We start from the raw sequence: 21,556 nt of genomic DNA, 5'->3' as shown, positions 1-21,556 counted from the left end.
TTGTTAACAAACTATAGTTTTGGCAAGTCGGTTAGGAAATCTACGTTGTGCATGACACAAGTCATTTGTCCAACAATTGTTTATTTAATTTATAATTCACTATATCACACTTCCAGGGGGTCAGAGGTTTACATACACTGAGTTGACTGTGCCTTTAAACAGCTTGGAGAATTCCAGAAAATGATGTCATGGCTTCAGCAGCTTCTGATAGGCTAATTGACATAATTTGAGTCAATTGGAGGTGTACCTGTGAATGTATTTCAAGGCCTACCTTCAAACTCACTGTCTCTTTGCTTGACATCATGGGAAAACCAAAAGAAATCAGCCAAGACCTCAGAAAAAATATTGTAGACCTCCACAAGTCTGGTTCATCCTTGGGAGCAATTTCCAAACGCCTGAAAGTACCACGTTCATCTGTACAAACAATAGTATGCAAGTATAAACACCATGGGACCACACAGCTGTCATACCGCTCAGGAAGGAGACGTTGTCTCCTAGAGATGAACGTACTTTGGTGCGAAATCAATCCCAGAAAAGCTACCTTGTGAAGGAAGGACCTTGTGATGATGCTGGAGGAAACAGGTACAAAGGTATCTATATCCACAGTAAAATGAGTCATATCTCGACATAAACTGAAACGCCGCTCAGCAAAGAAGAAGCCACTGCTCCAAAACCGCCATAAAAAAAGCCAGACTACGGTTTGCAACTGCACATGGGGACAAAGATCGTACTTTTTAGAGAAATGTCCTCTGGTCTGATGAAACAAAAATAGGACTGCAAGCCGAAGAACATCATCCCAACCGTGAAGCACGAAGGTGGCAGCATCATGTTGTGGGGGTGCATTGCTGCAGGAGGGACTGGTGCACTTCACAAAATAGATGGCATCATGAGGTAGGAAAATTATGTGGATATATTGAAGCAACATCTCAAGACATCAGTCAGAAAGTTAAAGCTTGGTTGCAAATGGGTCTTCCAAATGGACAATGACCACAAGCATACTTCCAAAGTTGTGGCAAAATGGCTTAAGGACAACAAAGTCAAGGTATTGGAGTGGCCATCACAAAGCCCTGACCTCAATCCTAATAGAAAATGTGTGGGCAGAACTGAAAAGGCGTGTGCGGGCAAGGAGGCCTACAAGCCTGACTCAGTTACAGGTTACAGTTACAGGTTACAGGCCAAAATTCACCCAACTTATTGTGGGAAGGTTGTGGAAGGCTACCCAACACGTTTGACCCAAGTTCAACAATTGACAGGCAAAGCTACCAAATACTAATTGAGTGTATATCAACTTCTGACCCACTGGGAATGTGATGAAAGAAATAAAAGCTGAAATAAATCATTCTCTTTTTACTAGTTTTAAATGTTCAGGAATTGTGAAAAACTAAGTTTAAATGTATTTGGCTAAGGTGTATGTAAACTTCCGACTTCAACTGTACTTTTAGACTTTTTTCACTCAAGTAGTATTTTACCCTGGTGACTTTCACTTGAGTCATTTTATATTAAGGTATCTTTACCTTAACTCAAGTATGACAATTGGGTACTTTTCCCACCACTGCCCAACACCATGTCTGATACACCAGCAAACAGCATACAGAGACTGAACAGTGGAGAGAGTAGAGGAGAGAGGAGTGTGGCTGTGTGGAGGTTTGAGTGTTCCCCTGTGAGAGGGGAGTGACAGAGACAGGACAGAGCAGTCTGAGGAGAGGCGTTGTTCAGTGGGTTAGTCTCTGACAGCTGGGGCCTCTTATCAGAGCAACCGGCTGGAACTACACAGCTGCCTGCCTGGCACACGCAGTGATGATACCGCCGTGCCACCAAGAGATGGATCACACATCAGAGGAGGCAGCGTGTGACGTGGACACACTCCTCCCCCTGCAGATGGATGGTCATACAGAAAAAGGAGAGAGGGAGGGAGAAAGAAAGAAAGAAAGACCAATGAAGGGAGAGACTACCCCTCCCTCGTGATGCACGCCCACACACACGCCCACACACACACACACACACACACACAAAAAAAAAAGTGGGCCAGAAGAAGTCAGGCTGCCTCCAGTGCGGATGTGAATGGGACTGGGGCCAGATGCCTGCAGACAAACCATGGTCACCAGAGAGGCTGCTGGCAGAAAGAGTGGAGGGAGGGCTGCTCCCATCACCAAACAGCATGCCTATGATCTTTCTCTCTCATCCCTCTTTTTCTGTCCCTCCATATGTCGCTCCGACACACTCTCCCTTTACTGCAGTAGCTCCCTGTTTCCCTCTGACCCCTTTCTTCTCCGTGTTTTTGGTCCTCCTATTTGTCCTCGCCTGCTGTTTATCTCTCCACATGTCTCTGTCCCGCTCCTCTGTCCAGCTCTCTAACCTCCTGTCAAAGAGCCATGAAATCTTGTTCTCTAAGATAGCATCAGACACATGGACTGCATCTACAACAGAGTTGGGGCACTGCCCTGGTGAATATCCATCAGCTGATGTTATCCTGTCGTGAATACAGATGTGTGGCCCTACAGTAGAGGTCAGTCCAGGGGTGGAGAGGAGACTCACCGTCCTGGCTGTCAGCTCGGGAGGGTTGTCGTTGATGTCGGTCACAGAGATGAGGGCGGTGGCCGTGTTGGACAGGCCAAAGTTCAGGTTCCCCTCCATGTCCGTGGCCTGGACGATGATGGTGTACTGGGACACTTTCTGGAAAGACACACCACATTCACGTTAGTTAAATAAGACGTCATATAGGGTGAAGGTAGTTCTGAGCATACTATAGCTAGGTGGGCTGACTGACAAACAAACAAATTAATAACTAGCACAAATAGCTCTGAACCTGACACACACACTTATGTGCAAACTCATGAACACACGCGCGCACACACACACACACACACACACAAAGGCTTAGGAAGTGAGGGACCAACGGGCGCGAGTGAAAGGCTCATCCATTATAGCCTACAAGTCCCTGCTTTTAGCTCTCTGAGCAACCCTCATCATCACTCACTCTAATGGAGGTGCCATCCCTTTAAGAAGAACCACTATGCTGCAAATATTAAAGAGAGTGAATGGACATTATTTAGGCCAGTTAGATGGGAGAGAATAGCTAGAGGCGGTGCTGCCGTACAGACCACCATTGAAAGAACAGTCAATCATGACGTCAGACAGTATAACATGCATTCACACTGAGAAGATACGGCAGACACTGTCTTCTCCTCTCTTTTCATCTCTCCCTCCTTCCCTCTCATAACACGCACAGATGCACACACACTGCACACACTGCATTACAGTATATATTATTTTGACTCAAAAACAAAACTCATTGACACTTTGCTGCTGTCCGTGGTGCTAAAAGTTCACTGTGTCCATCAGTGCAGCGATAGTTTCGCCCCTCTCGCCAGTCCATCTCTCTCTCCAGTCTCCCAGGCTCTCCCTGTAAGCCTCTCAGAGTCGCCGCTCCTCTCTGCTCTCATTAATCCGTTTGGCTAAACCTCCTATTGTGCTGGTGTCAAAAATGGACGTCAAGGACAGGTCAGTCAGTGTGAAGAGGAGAGGGAAGCCCAGCCTAGTCTACTGCCATGTTCGGTCACACCATATTTGGATAGTCTGGATTTTCCATCGGTGGATGCTCTACAGATGGTTATAATATCAACAAACTATCTGTTGATAAGCAACTGTTTGCTATGGTAATGGCTATGGTTAGGTTTAGAATAAGGGTAAGAGTTAAGGTTAGGGCTAGGGTAGGGTAAGGGCTAAGTTTAGGGATAGGATAAGGGTTAAGGTTAGGGCTAGTGTTAGGTTTAGAAAAAGGGTTAGAGTAAGGGCTAAGTTTAGGGTTAGGATAAGTGTTAAGGTTAGGGCTAGGGTTAGGTTTAGAATAAGGGTTAGGGCTAAGTTTATGGTTAGGATAAAGGTTAAGGTTAGAGTTAGGGTTAGTAGTTACTTGAAATGGGCTGATTTAAAGGTTTTACTGCTTACCTACAAAGCATTGCATGGGCTTGCTCCTACCTATCTTTCTGATTTGGTCCTGCCGTACATACCTACACGTACGATATGGTCACAAGACGCAGGCCTCCTAACTGTCCCTAGAATTTCTAAGCAAACAGCTGGAGGCAGGGCTTTCTCCTATAGAGCTCGAGTTTTATGGAATGGTCTGCCTACCCATGTGAGAGACGCAGACTCGATCTCAACCTTTAAGTCTTTACTGAAGACTCATCTCTTCAGTAGGTCATATGATTGAGTGTAGTCTGGCCCAGGAGTGTGATGGTGAACGGAAAGGCACTGGAGCAACGAACCGCCCTTGCTGTCTCTGCCTGGAGCAACGAACCACCCTTGCTGTCTCTGCCTGGCCGGTTCCCCTCTCTCCACTGGGATTCTCTGCCTCTAACCCTATTACAGGGGCTGAGTCACTGGCTTACTCATGCTCTTTCATGCCGTCCCTAGGAGGGGTGCGTCACTTGAGTGGATTGAGTCACTGACGTGATCTTCCTGTCTGGGTTGGCGCACCCCCTTGGGTTGTGCCGTGGCGGAGATCTCTGTGGGCTATTCTCGGCCTTGTCTCAGGATGGTAAGTTGGTGGTTGAAGATATCCCTCTAGCAATATGGGGGCTGTACTTTGGCAAAGTCGGTGGGGTTATATCCTGCCTGTTTGGCCCTGTCCGGGGGTATCGTCAGATGTTGCAACAGTGTCTCCCGACCCCTCCCGTCTCAGCCTCCAGTATTTATGTGTCCGGGGGACGCTAGGGTCTCTCCCCCTCCCTCTCTCTCTCTCTTCACCAGACATGCTACCTGTCCCAGACCTGCTGTTTTCAACTCTCTAGAGACAGCAGGAGCGGTAGAGATACTCTGAATGATCGGCTATGAAAAGCCAACTGACATTTACTCCTGAGGTGCTGACCTTTTGCATCGTCAACAACAACTGTGATTATTATTATTTGACCCTGCTGGTCATCTATGAAAATTTGAGTATCTTGGCCATGTTCTGTTATAATCTCCACCCAGCACAGCCAGAAGAGGACTGGCCACACCTCAGCCTGGTTCCTCTCTAGGTTTCTTCCTAGGTTCTGGCCTTTCTAGGGAGTTTTTCCTAGCCACCGTGCTCCTATACCTGCATTGCTTGCTGGGCTGGGTTGGGTTTCTGTACAACACTTTGAGATATCAGCTGATGTAAGAAGGGCTTTATAAATACATTTGATTTGAAATGTTACTGATATTCTGTAGATAGACTGAAAGGGCCTCTTTTCAAGCCTTTCACCATTCAGCAGCCCTGCTATCTGCTATGCCTGGGCCAGTTCTGCACGGTTGACCTCGATAACACGGCCTATAACAGCTCTGGGGTCAGGACCTGAATCTCAGACGCATTTAGGGTGGAACCCAGGTGGCTGGCTAATGAACCCTGATGGAGGCCAGTAAAATGCTGGGGAAAGATCAGTGCTCTTTCTATTTTTCTTTCTCCGTCTCACACTCTCCCTCTCCCTCCCTCTCTCTCTCTGTCTCTCTCCGTTTCTCTCGCTCTGCGTCTCTCTCGCTCTCCGTCTTTCTCGCTCTCCGTCTCTCTCGCTCTCCGTCTCTCTCGCTCTCCGTCTCTCTCTCTCTCTCTCTCTCTCGCTCTCCGTCTCTCTCACTCTCCGTCTCTCTCTCTCTCTCTCTCTCGCTCTCCGTCTCTCTCGCTCTCCGTCTCTCTCTCTCTCTCTCTCGCTCTGCGTCTCTCTCGCTCTCCGTCTTTCTCGCTCTCCATCTCTCTCACTCTCCGTCTCTCTCGCTCTCCGTCTCTCTCTCTCTCTCTCTCGCTCTCCGTCTCTCTCTCTCGCTCTCCGTCTCTCTCACTCTCCGTCTCTCTCGCTCTCCGTCTCTCTCGCTCTCCGTCTCTCTCGCTCTCTGCTCAAGGAGCAGTGTGCTTAATAGTCAGGTCAGTTGATCCAGCAAGGCTTTTAAAACACTTAAACTCACCCAGAGTCATTTAAAGTTCTGCAGAGTCATTAGGACTCGCTCCACATGTTAATTTGAACTAGACCAGCTCTATTAATGAAAACTCAATATGGGCTGCGCTTTATTACAGTCATAATGAAAGATCAATACCATCTCTTCTCATCGTGCACTGCAGTAGATACACCCTTCATTCAGCTACATCAGGGTAACAGTGGTCCTGGATAGTTGCTGTCCTGTGGCTAGCCTGACTCTGAGTAGCAGACGTGCATAGTCTTTGATCAAGCATGGAAAGGTGTGTTAAGCCCAACAGCAGGTGGCACTCTGACACAGTCGGGGGAATGAGACATGCTGTCCTGCAGCACTTTGTTCCAAACCTGACAGTTGATAGAAGTTTAACCCAGCACACACATACACACACTCTTCTAGCCTCTTCCGTCCGTGTGTCTGCCCTAACAAGCCATTAATGGTGTCTCTAATGAGTCCTATAGATCTTTGAAAATAAGTATCTCTGTTAGATTAGAGCCCAACTCAAGAAAGGAAATAGGCCTTCTTCTTTCACCAAACAGAACAAAAGCAGCGCTTTTCCCACGGGCCTAAGCTCTTGGACTTTAATGGGAAGGGTTGAAAGGCATCTAGGGCCATAAGAACAGAACACTGCTGCAAACTCTGAGGTAAAATGAGATCCTTTGCACAGGAGCTGAACGAGACCAGAGAGTACAGAAAGCACAAAAGGCTACAGGCTAACAGAACTCTATTGCCAGTACTCCTTTTAAACCTAAAAGGTCAAATTAAATCCTGAAATGGTTGTCTAATAGTCACTGTTTGGAGTTGAGTTTGTTTTCAAATCTTAGTTACAAAAAAGATAGAAAGACATTACTGACATTGATAGGAAAAATGCAAGGTACATTTTTTACTTACAAAACATTAAAGACATGCTCCAGAACGTTGGATACTACTAAGTGTTTTTTAAACCTCCCACTTTGGGCTGGATGTGTCAATGTGTAGTTCATACAAGCATAATCTATGAGTATAATGACTGTCTTACCTCAATTAGCCACAAAATCCCTAGTTTGAAAGCAACACTTTTTCTGGAAGCTGTGCTGCGCCATTTCCCATAACATTTTCCCCCACGTGGGCCAACACCCTAGCAATTCGAGTTCAACCACAGAGTTTCAGCGCCTCGCCATATGAGTGACAGCTAGCAAGATGCACATGATGCACCCACAGCACAGCGAGAGAGAGACAGCAATGATGTGTTGCACACACTGTATGTGACATATTACGCAATTTTCGGGGACCACTACTGGCAAAAAAATATACAAAAGTACCGGAGAATCCCTTTAATGGAGCATGCATTGAATCCGAGCTGTGTGTGTTTGTGCTTTGTGTGCTAGGCAGACTGAACATGTGACGAAGACAAAGCAAGCGTGAATGAGCACTGAACTAGCACTTTCCGTATTTGCTCTGTGGTTTGTGTTCCGGCCTGTCAGTTTGGTACTGACCACAGTGATTACCCTGTCACTAACAATCTACCTCAAACAGCCACTGACTCACATTTAACCCAGAGAGACTCCCTCTCTCCCATTCACTGCAGCTTTCTGAGGAAGATGGAGCACAGCCCCCCTCCTAAATACACTGTATGAAACACAAAGACACATGGACATACAATATACATACACACCCAGACCAGTATGATATACTCATGACACATGAAATACTGTCTCACAAACACTCCGATACACCCATATGCACAGACACTTCCCCCCCCCCCCAGATATGTCAAAAACAAACTTTTCTCCACTTTTCTCCATAATGGTTAACCACTTCCCCAGCTTGAAAGAGTAATACTCAGTCCCCTGGAGCTGGCACATCCAAGCCCCTGTAGATGCCCAGTGCCCTGCCTTATCCCCTGCCCAGCCTCTCCTACCCCATGTGGACAGTCTTTAGGCACTCAGAAACACTGACTACAGTGTCAGATCAATGCCCTAATCAGGCAGAGCGGAGCTTACATGGTCCAACCTGGAGCTGACACGAGTCAGCCCCGCCGCCCAGCATCGTGCCCAGCACCGTGCACAGCCAGGCTCCGGTGAGGCTGCAGTAGCCTGGGGGAATGAAAAGGAACGGACCTGCCACTCCAGCCAGGCCTAGAGAGCACCGAGACAGCCCAGTCCATCTGTGGCACACAGTACAGGACAGCATGACTCTTACACTCAGCAGCTCTGACACCCAGCAGGCTACCTCATACTGTACCTCACCGCTACACACTCAGGACCAGGACTAACAAATGCTGCCCATTAGCCACCAGCACAAGAGAAAGACACAGTGGCTTGTTTATGTGCAGTACCTCTGTTTCTCAGGCAGAGAACGAGGGACCCAGAGACAGCTTAGCCCTGCTTGTTAACCAGTGTGCTGAAACATGCAGTGGCACGAGGGCACAGAGGAGGTGAGGTCAGGGATGCAGTGAGTGGCAGGGTAATTGGCATTCAGGAGTGTTCAGGGCTGGGTGACACTGAAGTGCCCTTCCTGTTCCCCTGCTCTTCTCCACATTGAAGAGGCTCACTCACCCCTTAATTAACACATGAATATTCCATTTAGTCTCCAGTGCAACTGATGAAGAAGATTAGCTGCTACATCGCAGTGTGTGTGTGTGCGCGTGTGTATGTGTGTGTGTGTGTGTGTGTGTGTGAGCGTGCGGGTGTGTGCATGCATACATGTGTGCTAATGCCTGAGAGTGTACTTATGTGTGTGACCTTGAGCGTAGGTGGGTGAACACCCAGGTGTGTCCCAGTTTTAGGGGAATGATCAGAGGGAGAGAGGCAGGTGGGACAGGGCTGCTGGAGTTGCTGCTCTACCTAGATTAATGAGGTTGACTCCCATCCGTTCAGCTGTGGGGGAGACCAGGGGACAGTGAAACAGGCCCCTGCATTAACTGCAGATGATTTCTACTGTCAACCCTTTACTGTATAACATGCATACTTGAATGAGTAAAGTGCATGCATACAGAACCTGGATGCAATTGTGATTGTTTATGTTCCTCAATTATTCACACACAAATCAGGTATTAAACAACTAAACCTGGTAGCCATACCAGTCTTTTGTTTCCAATATAGGTCAAATCCGTCTGGTTTCCACAGGATGGTCAGGATGGAGCTATTGCCATGTGGGACTATTGGGAAATCTGTGGATATAAACGTTATGAGACTGACTCGTGTTGCCAGAGCTCAAAGGCTCAGACTCAGCACTTGTGCTTTTATGTATGTGGTAAAATCACCAGACTAATAATATCATAATGATACAGTATGTTATAAATTTGTGTCTTTGGAACATTAGGAGTAGGACTGGCGGAGGTGTTTCCCTCTGAATGTCAGGCCACAGAGGAGTGTTAGGAGTGTGAGTCTGAGAGGCTGACTGTAAGAAAAATACTCTGCTGGCAGCTTACTGATGCATTATGGGATGAACAGAGTTGACCCACCGTGACCTCCCTCATTAGTGATCTAAGAAGGGGGGGAGGGCACAACACCTGCGACACAAGGAGGGTAGAGGATAAACCAGGTGAAATCCATTCCCATGACCCCTTAAGGAGGGCCAGCACGTGTTGGTATTTTATAGCCATTAGCAGTGCTGTTCGCAGGGTCACGGTCAATTCCATTTCAACTCCTGTCAACTGAATTGGACATGAAAAGTCTCTACACATGAATAATTCAATTCAGTTCCTGAATAGACTGGAATAGGAATTAACCCCAACCCTATCTGAATATTTTGCTCATCACGTTTAAGGTTTAGTCTAGGGAGAGAGGGAATCCTGAGTTTGTTATTAAGGGCAGAAGGTGACTGACTGGTGTACAGGAGTGGTGACCTATAGGAATGGGAACAACACCCAGTGTCAGACTATATTTAATATAATGACTTAGTTTGACACGGTACCCCTGCCATGAGATGTAAGGTGACACAGTAGACACCATCAACATACCGTAACCCTGTGAATGTGCAGTAACAGGCTGACATGAACACCGATCCAAAAGGATGTCAATGCCCCTTCCTCCCCACTGTTCCCCCCCTGCGCCCCCTGACAGGCAGTGTGACCTTGTTGTGCTACTGACCTCCCTGTCCAAGCCGGCGGCAACCGTGAAGATGTCTCCCGTCTCGCTGTTGATGGTGAACATATTGGGGATTGGCATGTGGGGGGTCTGGGATAGGATCCGGTACCGCACCATCCCATTGGCTGTGGTGTCGTCATCTGAGTCGTTGGCGGTCACCTGCATCACTAACGTGCCTGCCAACAGGGAGGAGGCAGAGCCAGCAACAGTTACAGAAACACAATGTGAATCACACAGCACAGGAAACACCTCCTCCTGGCAAAGAAAAAGCCATGAACAGTCATACAAACACCAAGAGATGTAACATATGTGTCCCATCATCATACACAAACACATATTTAACATACAGTACACAGTATACACACTTCTAAACGTATTTCAAACCCATTCCCTGCATCTATGTCTTCAGCTAAGGGAAAATTCAAGGGGAAAATAAGCAGACAAAAAACTCTGTGAAAAAGCCCCCATTCATCCCATCCCTGTATATACCAGGCTGGCAGGCTGGCAGGCAGGCAGGCAGGGTAAAGTTCCTCCCTACAGAGTCCATTTAGTAATGAGCAGCATGGGCTCTTCTGCCATTTCCACCATCCATTATTTCAGCCTTCAGCAGAACGGCTGCTGCCCTTAATGCTCCGATGCTCTCTCCCTATTTGTCTTGGAATCATGGGTAAAAAACACAGCCATTTAAGGCTGGTGGTGGGGGTGGTGTGTGCCTGTGTACGTGTGTATAGAGGTGGAGGGGATGGGGGGTGAAAGGCCTGTGCCCCCATCTCCCCTAGCAGAATTATTGATTTGTAAGAGCTTGTCAGCCAAGCTCACAAATGTGACCAGGCAATTAGGAGCACTCTGTCCAGGAAAAGGGAGAGATCTCCTCGTTCCTCTCCCCAGCTCAGGGAAAATGTCACTCTCCATCAGGCAGCCATTTAAAGGCTGCTACTGCTACTGCTGCAGCAGGAAATCTAGGGTCTTGTCAGCTTAGGGGGAGAGAGGCAGGAGAACACACATGCTAGGGTTGTTGTACTGTATAAGGAGGCAGAAACAAAGAGAAAGAGACAGGGGGAGAGAGGAAGAGGAGAAGAGAGAAGCACATATAGAGAGATATAGGGATTGATAGACAGAGACAGAGAGGAGTGTAGGTAGAGAGAGAGTGAGAGAAACAGAGACAGAGAGAGAGAGAGAGAGAGAGAGAGAGAGAGAGAGAGAGAGAGAGAGAGAGAGAGAGAGAGAGAGAGAGAGAGAGAGAGACAGAGAGAGACACAGAGAGAGAGAGAGAGAGAGAGACAGAGAGAGAGAGACAGAGAGAGAGAGAGAGAGAGAGACAGAGAGAGAGAGACAGAGAGAGACAGAGAGAGAGAGACAGAGAGAGAGAGAGACAGAGAGAGAGAGAGAGAGAGAGACAGAGAGAGACAGAGAGAGAGAGAGACAGAGAGAGAGAGACAGAGAGAGAGACAGAGAGAGAGAGAGAGAGAGAGAGAGAGAGAGAGAGAGAGAGAGAGAGAGAGAGAGAGAGAGAGAGACAGAGAGAGAGAGAGAGAGAGAGAGAGAGAGAGAGACAGAGAGAGAGAGAGACAGAGAGAGAGACAGAGAGAGAGACAGAGAGAGAGAGAGAGAGAGAGAGAGCGAGAGAGAGAGAGAGAGAGAAACAGAGACAGAGAGAGAGAGAGATGGGAGGAAAAACAGGGAGGAGTGAGAGACATTAGAGCTGATCTAGGGTCAGTTTTGCTGTATATCAGAAGTAGGGGCATGGATAGTATTAGATAGGATTAGCTAGTGTAGAAACATGTTGAATTTCAGACAGACAGGAGAAGAGACACACAGTGGGTACTCGCAGCTACAGGTGTCTGTTCCGCTGGCTCTCATAATTGGGCAGAGATAGCGCCATAATTCCCGTGACAGCCAGAATCAACAGAATAATTGTAGCTGAGAATTCTATTTCAAACTTCATTAAGTTTCAAAGCATGAGTTGTCACTTTGCCCATGGAGAGAAAACAACGGGGAGAGAGAGAGAGAGAGCCATGGAAGGGAGCGAGGAGAAAAACAATGACCCTTATTACAGAGGAGAGCATCAACATTCGATCAAATGTTCAGTCCGATGGGGGAGGAGTAATGTAGAGAATCGTATGTCAACTCTGCCACCTTTAATTTCAATAAGAGGGATTTCTTAATAAGCTTAAAGAGTGCTCTTTGTCTAAAAGTGTGGGCATGCCTGAAAGAGTTAACCTCTGAGCCTGTTTAATTCTTCTTTCATTTGAAAATGAATTCTAAATCCTAATTGCTTTTCCACCAAAACCGCTGGAGCTGAAAATTTCACTGGTGGCAGGCAAGGCAGGCATGTTGGCCATTTGGTTACATGGGAAAGAGAGCGGAAAGTTGAGATCCCTGATGGGCTCCATCCACTGACTAAACATGACTGAGCTGGGGGTCAACACCTCCCAGCTAACACATGTGGTTCCTTGGAAGTTGTGGGAACGTACGTTTGAGATTTTCCATTGGTTCTGGGAACGAAGCCATACGCTTCCTGACCAGTAAAACTGAATGTTTTTTTTAAACGTTCTGAGAATGGAAGTGAAAATCTCACGGCGTCAGTGTGATTCAAACCTACGATCTTCTGATCTCTAGTCAGTAAATTAGTCCACAGCGTCACCAGAATTGAGCTAGCATGCCATATTTGTTTTACTCGTTCAAAGCTGTTCAGACACTGAGAACGAAATAACAATCTTACAAAAATGATTTGAACGTCTCTAATGATTTCTTGTGGATTTTATGGAATATTTTCTTAATGTTTCCAAGTTGTGGAAAGGTTGTATGCAGAATAACCATAGGACAAACACGCTCTCAACGAGCTCTAAAGAAACATATGGTTCTCAGAACGTTATGTGTTAGCTGGGCTGCCTTCCAATTACAGATGAATTACATTATTATAGTAGCGGTGTGAGGGTAAAATCACTGGGGAAACCAAGCAAGGAAAACAATATATATATTACAACCTGTGTTGTGATAATTGCATTTTTTGCTCTATAACCTGTTAGTTCATGTGCCTTGACACCGTGATACTGTATATAAAGCTTAAGGCCGAGACAATAAGAAGGCACAGTGGCAGGATAAATTCAGCCACACCTTTGTTTCATCATAAAAGAGAGCAAGAGAGCAACATCTGTCCGGTCAGGTCCACGAAACATTTAGCCTGTAACAAACAGTTATACGACCTACAGCATGGTCAAGTACATTTTTGGACTACTAAACAAACAACTATTGATTTGGAGTCACCGCAAGTTGCAAAGAAAACAGGCTATTCCAGCACTATTTCAACGTCAACATTATCTAATCACATCTGCTTAGTCAAAAACATGTATTGAACCTTTATTTAACTAGACAAGTCAGTTAATTAAGAACATACTCTTATTTACAATGACGGCCTACCCCGGCCGAATCCAGACGACGCTGGGCAAATTGTGCGCCGCCCTATGGGACTCCCAAACGCGGCCGGATGTGATCAAGCCTGGATTTGAACCAGGGACTCTTGCACTGAGATGCAGTGCCTTAGACCGCTGCGCCACTTGTGAGCCCTAATACAGGGACAACTAAAAGATACCAGAAACAATTTAGTCCAATCAACATAAGGTAAGTATGATGTATCTGTCCATGGTACTGATTTCTCTCTGTGTGTGTGTGTGTGTGTGTGTGTGTGTGTATGTATTTGGGGGAGGGGGTGTTATGGTTGGATCAGAATTTCCGTTATAATCATTGGCCAGCACGGAGATTTAAGTAAAACCACAAGTCCAAATCCCTATCTCCATCCATGGCTACTTTAGGAAAGGGACAATTTTAGCTAGCTAGCTAACCACCGGAGGACAACGACACAATGAGATGCAACATTTCTGTCAATGATGTTTGGCTTCTAATGTGATATGACTGGTTTGAAGGCAAATCCGCACTGGCTTCACTTGACACTTTTTTGGGGGGGTGCCAGGACCATTCACAGCTGTGTTCTGTTTAGCTCAACGCTGATTGGCTATTATTATTATTATTCTTTCAGATGGGCTACACATACAGAGGGTGGTGTGTTGTTCACTTGGTTTGCTTTCTCCGGTGAGATACATTCAGCCTCATACGAATTGAACGACATTTATGATACACAGAGAGATGAAATATGTTTTTTTCTTGGCCATTTTTTGGGGGAAGCCTGGCAGCCATACACACCAGTGGAGGATGTGGAGGCAAAGGGGCAGAACAAGAGAGAGATGGACACAAGTATTATTCATATTTGTATTATTGTCTCATTCACTTCCCTTTTTTGACCTGCACTTTTTGCACTCAGAGCAATAAGAATTTCACGGTCCTTGTGATTACATCTGCGACGCTGTGCATGTGATTAATAAACTCATCTAATCTAATAATCTAATCTAAAGCACAGATGCAGAAAGATAGCATGGCAAGGCATTTCCGGGGATGAAAAGGGAAGGGAGAGAGATAGGGGTTGGAAGAGGAAAGGACAAGAAAAGGAGGGTAAGAGGAGGATTAAAAACAGGCATTGAGAGAGGGACAGGTAAAGTAGAGTACAATATTAATATGGGGAGGCACTAGTGGGTGAGAGACTGTGTGGAAGGGCAGGAGGAGAAGTATGAGGCCAAGGAGGAGAGGTGAGAAGGAGAGGGATGTGGCAGTCACTCTGTGTGTGTGTCTAGGGACAGAGTGATAAAGGGGACACAAATCACTGCGGTCACACAAAGTTGGCTCTAATGGCACTACTGGCCCTCCCCGGGCTTTTAACAGACCACACTGCAGCTCCACCCACCACCATACACAACCCTGCCATGCCCGGGAGGGACCAATGAAAACCAGCCGCCAGAAAATTACCTCACACCTCAATGCATGGGCAGTCAGAACAATTTACTGCAATGTCTCTTCACATGTCTTCACAACTTCCCATGCTGAAGGAATTATTAGAGAAGAACAGACTTGAGGGAGAAGAAATCTATTTTATACACTACTTGGACAAAAGTATGTGGACACATCTCATTCCAAAATCATGGGCATTAATATAGAGTTGGTCCCCCTTTGATGCTATAAACAGCCTCCACTCTTCTGGGAAGGCTTTCCAGTAGATGCTGGAATATTGCTGCAGGGACTTGCTTCAATTCAGCCACCAGTGCGTTAGTGAGGTCTGGCACTGATGTTGGGCGATTAGGCCTGGCTCGCAGTCGGCGTCCCAATTCATCCCAAAGGTGTTTGATGAGGTCAGGGCTCTGTGCAGGCCAGTCAAGTTCTTCCACACCGATCTCGATAAACCATTACTGTATGGACCTCGCTTTGTGCACAGGAGAATTGTCATGCTGAAAGAGGAAAGGGCCTTCCCCAAACTGTTGCCACAAAGTTGTTTAGAATGTCATTGTATGCTGAAACATTAAGATTTTCCTTCACTGGAACGAAGGGGCCTAGTCCGAACCATGAAAAACAGCCCCAGACCATTATTCATCCTCCACCAAACTTTACAGTTGGCACTATGCATTGGGGCAGGTAGTGTTTTCCTGGCATCGGCCAAACCCAGATTCATCTGTCGGACCGCGTTATAACTGATTCAGAGTCCAATGGCAGCGAACTTTACACCACTCCAGCCAATGCTTGGAATTGCGCATGGTGTTCTTCCTAGGCTTGTGTGCGGCTGCTCGGCCATGGAAACACATTTAATGAAGCTCCCAACGAACAGTTCTTGTGCTGACGTTGCTTCCAGAGTCCGTTTGGAACTCAGTATTGAGCATTACAGACGATTTTTACGCGCTACATGCTTCAGCGCTCTGCGGTCCTGTTCTGTGAGCTTGTGCGGCCTAGCACTTTGCGGCTGAGCCGTTGTTTCGCCTAGATGTATCCACTTCACCAGAACAGCACTTACAGTTGCCCGTGTGTGCTCTAACAGGGCAAAAATGTGACAAATTGACTTGTTGGAAAGGTGGCATCCTATGACGGTGCCACGTTGAAAGTCACTGAGCTCTTCAGTACAGCCCATTATACTGCCAATGTTTGTCTATGGACATTGCATGGCTGTTTGCTTGATTTTATACACCCAGAAATGGGTGTGGCTGAAATAGCGGAATCCACTCATTTGAAATGGTGTCCATCTACGTTTGTATATACGGCGCATTCGGAAAGTATTCAGACCCCTTGACTTTTCTCACATTTTGTTACGTTACAGTCTTATTCTTTCCCCCCCTTTTTGTTGAATTTTACCCCTTTTCTCCCCAATTTCGTGGTATCCAATTGTTGGTAGTTACTATCTTGTCTCATCGCTACAACTCCCGTACAGGCTCGGGAGAGACGAAGGTTGAAAGCCATGTGTCCTCCGAAACACAACCCAACCAAGCCGCACTGCTTCTTCACACAGCGCGCATCCAACCCGGAAGCCAGCTGCACCAATGTGTCGGCGGAAACACCGTGCACCTGGCGACCTGTTTAGCGCTCCACACGAGTCGCTAGTGCGCGATGAGACAAGGATATCCCTACCGGCCAAACCCTATTCTAAAATAGATTAAATAGTTTCCCCCCCTCATGAATCTACACAAAATACCCCATTATGACAATACAAATACAGGTTTTTAGATATTTTTGGGAAATGTATAAAAATAAATAAAATACTGAAATATCACATTTACATAAGTATTCAGAGCATTCACTAAGTCATTTGTTGATGCCCCTTTAGCAGCGATGACAGCCTCGAATCTTCTTGGGTATGGCGCTACAAGCTTCTCTACAGATCCTCTCAAGCTCTGTCAGGTTGGATGGGGAGAGTTGCTGCACAGCTATTTTTAGGTATCTCCAGAGATGTTCAATCGGGTTCAGGTCCGGGCTCTGGCTGGCCTACTCAAGGACATTCAGAGACTTGTCCCAAAGCCACTCCTGTGTTGTCTTGGCTGTGTGCTTAGGGTTGTTGTCCCGTTGGAAGGTGAACCTTCGCCCCAGTCTGAGGTCCTGAGCACTCTCGAGCAGGTTTTCATCAAGGATCTCTCTGTATTTTGCCCCATCCATCTTTCACTCGATCCTGACTATTCTCCCAGTCCCTGCCGCTGAAAAACATCCCCACAGCATGATGCTGCCACTACCATGCTTCACCGTAGGGATACTGCCAGGTTTCCTCCAGACGTGACGCTTGGCATCCAGGCCAAGGAGTTCAATCTTGGTTTCATCAGACCAGAGAATCTTGTTTCTCATGGTATGAGAGTCCTTTAGGTGCCTTTTGGCAAACTCCAAGCGGGCTGTCATGTGCCTTTTACTGAGGAGTGGCTTCCGTCTGGCCACTCTACCATAAAGGCCTGATTGGTAGAGTGCTGCAGAGATGGTTGTCCTTCTGTAAAGTTCTCCCATCTCCACAGAGGAACTCTGGAGCTCTGTCAGAGTGACCATCCCCCAATTGTTCAGTTTGGCCAGGCAGCCAGCTCTAGGAAGAGTCTTGGTGGTTCCAAACTTCTTCCATTTAAGAATGATGGAGGCCACTGTATTCTTGGGGACCTTTAATGCTGCAGACATTTTGGTACCCTTCCCCAGATCTGTGCATGGACACAATCCTGTCTCGGAGCTCTACGGACAATTCCTTCGACATCATGGATTGGTTTTTGCTCTGACATGCACTGTCAACTGTGGGACCTTATATAGACAGGAGTGTGGCTTACCAAAATCATGTCCAATCATTTGAATTTACCACAGTTGGACTCCAATCAAGTTCAAGGATGATCAATAGAAACAGGATAAACCTGAGCTCAATGTCAAGTCTCATAGCAAAGGGTCTGAATACTTATATAAATACGGTATTTCTGTTTTTTAATAACTTTGCAAACATTTCTAAAAACTGTTTTCACTTTGTCATTATGTGGTATTGTGTGTATTTTAGAATATGGCTGTAAGGTAACAAAGTGTGGAAAAGGGAAGGGGTCTGAATATTTTCTGTATCTCTGGCTTGCAAACTTGATGAAGTCCCTAAGGAACCACTACATGTTTACGATATTCATACCCGGGTGTGTGTTTGTGAATGTAAGGCAGCAGAGTTTGTAACCAACTTACTTCTGTCTGAAGGTCCTCCATCTCTGGGTGGCCTTTCCTGCTAAATGCCCTCCCCAGCTCTGAGACTCCATCTATTTGGTCTTAAATCCTCTGTAAAGTATCACCCAGGAAAAAGTATTCTCCTGCACACAGCGCAGAACGAGCAGTCAGTCACAAATTCTGGGGCCATTACACTGATTGAAACATCCCTGCGTTCCTCCATCCCTCCATCTCTCCTCACCTGTGTACAGACGTTGGGGTCTAACAAGCACCCCAGGCCAGGAGGCGGTGGGAACTCTTAAATCTTTCTCTGACTGTTAGCAAACTCTTCAGGACAGAATCCCCCCTCGAGATGACAAATTGAGTGTATGGGAAAGCACTCCGCTGGATTTGTCTTTTGCTCTCATTTCAGAGTGTCTCTCTAAAAGGGCCATGAAAAGGAACTACTTCCCGTCTGTCCGCCACAGAGGGAGAAAGCGGGATAGAGTATAGAACTACGCTCTGAGGCAGGAGGGCCTCGTTATACAATAACATAGAGAAATCCTTTTACATCCCCGGCTCTATCACGTGAGTGTTTTCTCTGTGATCTCTTGTGCACGAGGAGAGAGTGGTGGTGGTGTGTGTTTGGGGGTTCTTCTTCATCTCCTTTTAAATAAAATACATGGGGTTCACCAATTTGTCAACGAAACTTATCAGTTTACAATAACCATCCAATAACCTGAAGTGTCCAGCAAGCTCCCAGAATACCCTAATGATGACACGTGGATGGACACCACACTGGTCAGACCACGTTTGTTCCCTGTCTGAATCACGATAACAATTGGATTAGTTCATTCTGTAATTGCATCAGGACTTGCATGTAAGACCGATCCAATGCAATGACATGCTTGTCTCTGTGTCTCCCGATGGAAGAACGCGGGTGGTGGCGGATGGCGAGCGTGACATTTCAAACCCACGTTCACTGATGGATTGATTTGATACACAATGTCGCATCTGGCGACAGCGATAAGGGCGACTCCCCGCAGGTCTGTCTCTTTGAATGCTTTTACATAGCAGCCAGAGTAGATGGGGGATAAGCCGTAATACTTCAGAGACACATTGATATCAGAGTCTTCTAGATACACTAGAGATGAACACGTCACACATCTCCCTTTGCTCTGAGCAGCTAGAAGAACATTCTGTCTGATGGAACCAAAAGAGTTACGGGGAGGGGAGGCCCATTCTCATTACCAGTCGAAAGAAAGCAGCTTAAAGTTGAAGTGATACGTTGGATAAACATGGCGCTGAACTTCTTTGTGTCTTAAAATGGCCCAGAAAAGTAAAACCGTCCCACAGAACATACACCAGTGATGAAAAATGGCCCCACTCTCATTTCCTTAAATAGTCAATTAGGCAACCATAGCTAAGTGGCACACTCTCTCATTTAAAATTCATGATTGCATACAATAGAGGGGAATAGATAGACAGAAAAAGGGAGAGGGAAAAGCTCTATGGTCTATGTAAAAGTACTTGTCAGTGTGTTAACTCCATCATACAATAGTGGGACATTGTGTTCACATTCCACTAGCTAGCTATGTGAGACAATTTCAGAATAATTAGCTAATAAGCTGTGCGACCTACGTTTTCTTCTCCAACACAATTGACAGTGTTGTAACCCCAACACACACTTTGTCCCCATATGCAAAAAATAACAGGTTTTTATAAGAGAATACCAGTCAGTTGAAAAGGCAGACTTTTCAAATATGTTTGGTTCTTCTCGTTAATTAGCAGACAACAGATCCACGCTCCACTGAGGAGAGACCATTGTTGCAATGTGTGTGTGTGTGTGTGTGTGTGTGTGCTCTTTTCCCTCTCTCTGTCTCTCGCCTGCGTTGTTTCGGAAATCTCCTGAGATTAAACTGTGCAGCAGAACATTGTCTGAACACAAAGTAAACAAACATCGATGTCTGACTGGTAAAACAAGTGTTCCTCCAACCATGATACGTTGCTCCCTCTGCCTTTAAAATGACCATGCTTCTGTTCACTAGGTGTTCTTAGATACACTTGAAGAATAGTGAATGTACCTGGTTTAGAGCCTTCAGCCACAGAGCCGTTGTAGACCTGGTTCTGGAACTCTGGCCGGTTGTCATTCATGTCGATGACGTAGATGTACAGGTCTATGGGGCTTTCCACCTTGTTCCCGTTCATGTCCACAGCATGGGCCCGCAGCTGCAAACAACACAACGAAACCACACGAGCATTGTGTAAGTCCTGTAAACAACACAGCGGAACCACACGAGCATTGTGTAAGTCCTGTAAACAACACAGCGGAACCACACGAGCATTGTGTAAGTCCTGTAAACAACACAACGAAACCACACCAGCATTGTGTAAGTCCTGTAAACAACACAACGAAACCACACGAGCATTGTGTAAGTCCTGCAAACAACACAGCGGAACCACACGAGCATTGTGTAAGTCCTGTAAACAACACAACGGAACCACACGAGCATTGTGTAAGTCCTGTAAACAACACAACGGAACCACACAAGCATTGTGTAAGTCCTGTAAACAACACAACGAAACCACACAAGCATTGTGTAAGTCCTGCAAACAACACAGCGGAACCACACGAGCATTGTGTAAGTCCTGTAAACAACACAGCGGAACCACACGAGCATTGTGTAAGTCCTGTAAACAACACAACGAAACCACACGAGCATTGTGTAAGTCCTGTAAACAACACAACGGAACCACACGAGCATTGTGTAAGTCCTGTAAACAACACAGCGGAACCACACGAGCATTGTGTAAGTCCTGTAAACAACACAACGAAACCACACGAGCATTGTGTAAGTCCTGTAAACAACACAACGAAACCACACGAGCATTGTGTAAGTCCTGTAAACAACACAGCGGAACCACACGAGCATTGTGTAAGTCCTGTAAACAACACAACGGAACCACACGAGCATTGCGTAAGTCCTGTAAACAACACAACGGAACCACACGAGCATTGTGTAAGTCCTGTAAACAACACAACGAAACCACACGAGTATTGTGTAAGTCCTGTAAACAACACAACGGAACCACACGAGCATTGTGTAAGTCCTGTAAACAACACAACGGAACCACACGAGCATTGTGTAAGTCCTGTAAACAACACAGCGAAACCACACCAGCATTGTGTAAGTCCTGTAAACAACACAACGAAACCACACGAGCATTGTGTAAGTCCTGTAAACAACACAACGAAACCACACGAGCATTGTGTAAGTCCTGTAAACAACACAACGGAACCACACCAGCATTGTGTAAGTCCTGTAAACAACACAACGAAACCACACCAGCATTGTGTAAGTCCTGTAAACAACACAACGGAACCACACGAGCATTGTGTAAGTCCTGTAAACGCCACAGTAACTTTGACGATACATAACGCAGCACTGATCGACATGAAACATCACATAAGGCAAATTGACACAAACATGACAGCGGACAACGCATACAGGCTGGAATTCATCCTGTAACTGCAAGTATTTCTGCCATTGCAG

At 46.3% G+C, this 21,556-nt stretch overlaps 1 protein-coding gene across 1 annotated transcript in view; it reads right to left on the bottom strand.

Annotated features, from left to right (window-relative positions):
* The window catches only part of LOC115137882 (cadherin-4-like), a 257,900-nt gene that overhangs the window by 26,796 nt on the left and 209,548 nt on the right, over positions 1 to 21,556 (bottom strand). Inside the window, exons 7-9 of the mRNA XM_029674164.2 lie at positions 20,087 to 20,231; positions 9,999 to 10,171; positions 2,536 to 2,673 (exon numbers count right to left, since the gene is read on the bottom strand). Of these exons, the coding sequence (XP_029530024.1) occupies positions 2,536 to 2,673; positions 9,999 to 10,171; positions 20,087 to 20,231 (456 nt within the window). The remainder of the gene's footprint in view (positions 1 to 2,535; positions 2,674 to 9,998; positions 10,172 to 20,086; positions 20,232 to 21,556) is intronic.

This window comes from Oncorhynchus nerka, linkage group LG2 (assembly GCF_034236695.1).
Source record: "Oncorhynchus nerka isolate Pitt River linkage group LG2, Oner_Uvic_2.0, whole genome shotgun sequence".
Classification (NCBI taxonomy): Eukaryota; Metazoa; Chordata; class Actinopteri; order Salmoniformes; family Salmonidae; genus Oncorhynchus; species Oncorhynchus nerka.
This window is presented reverse-complemented; position numbering and strand designations above follow the sequence as displayed.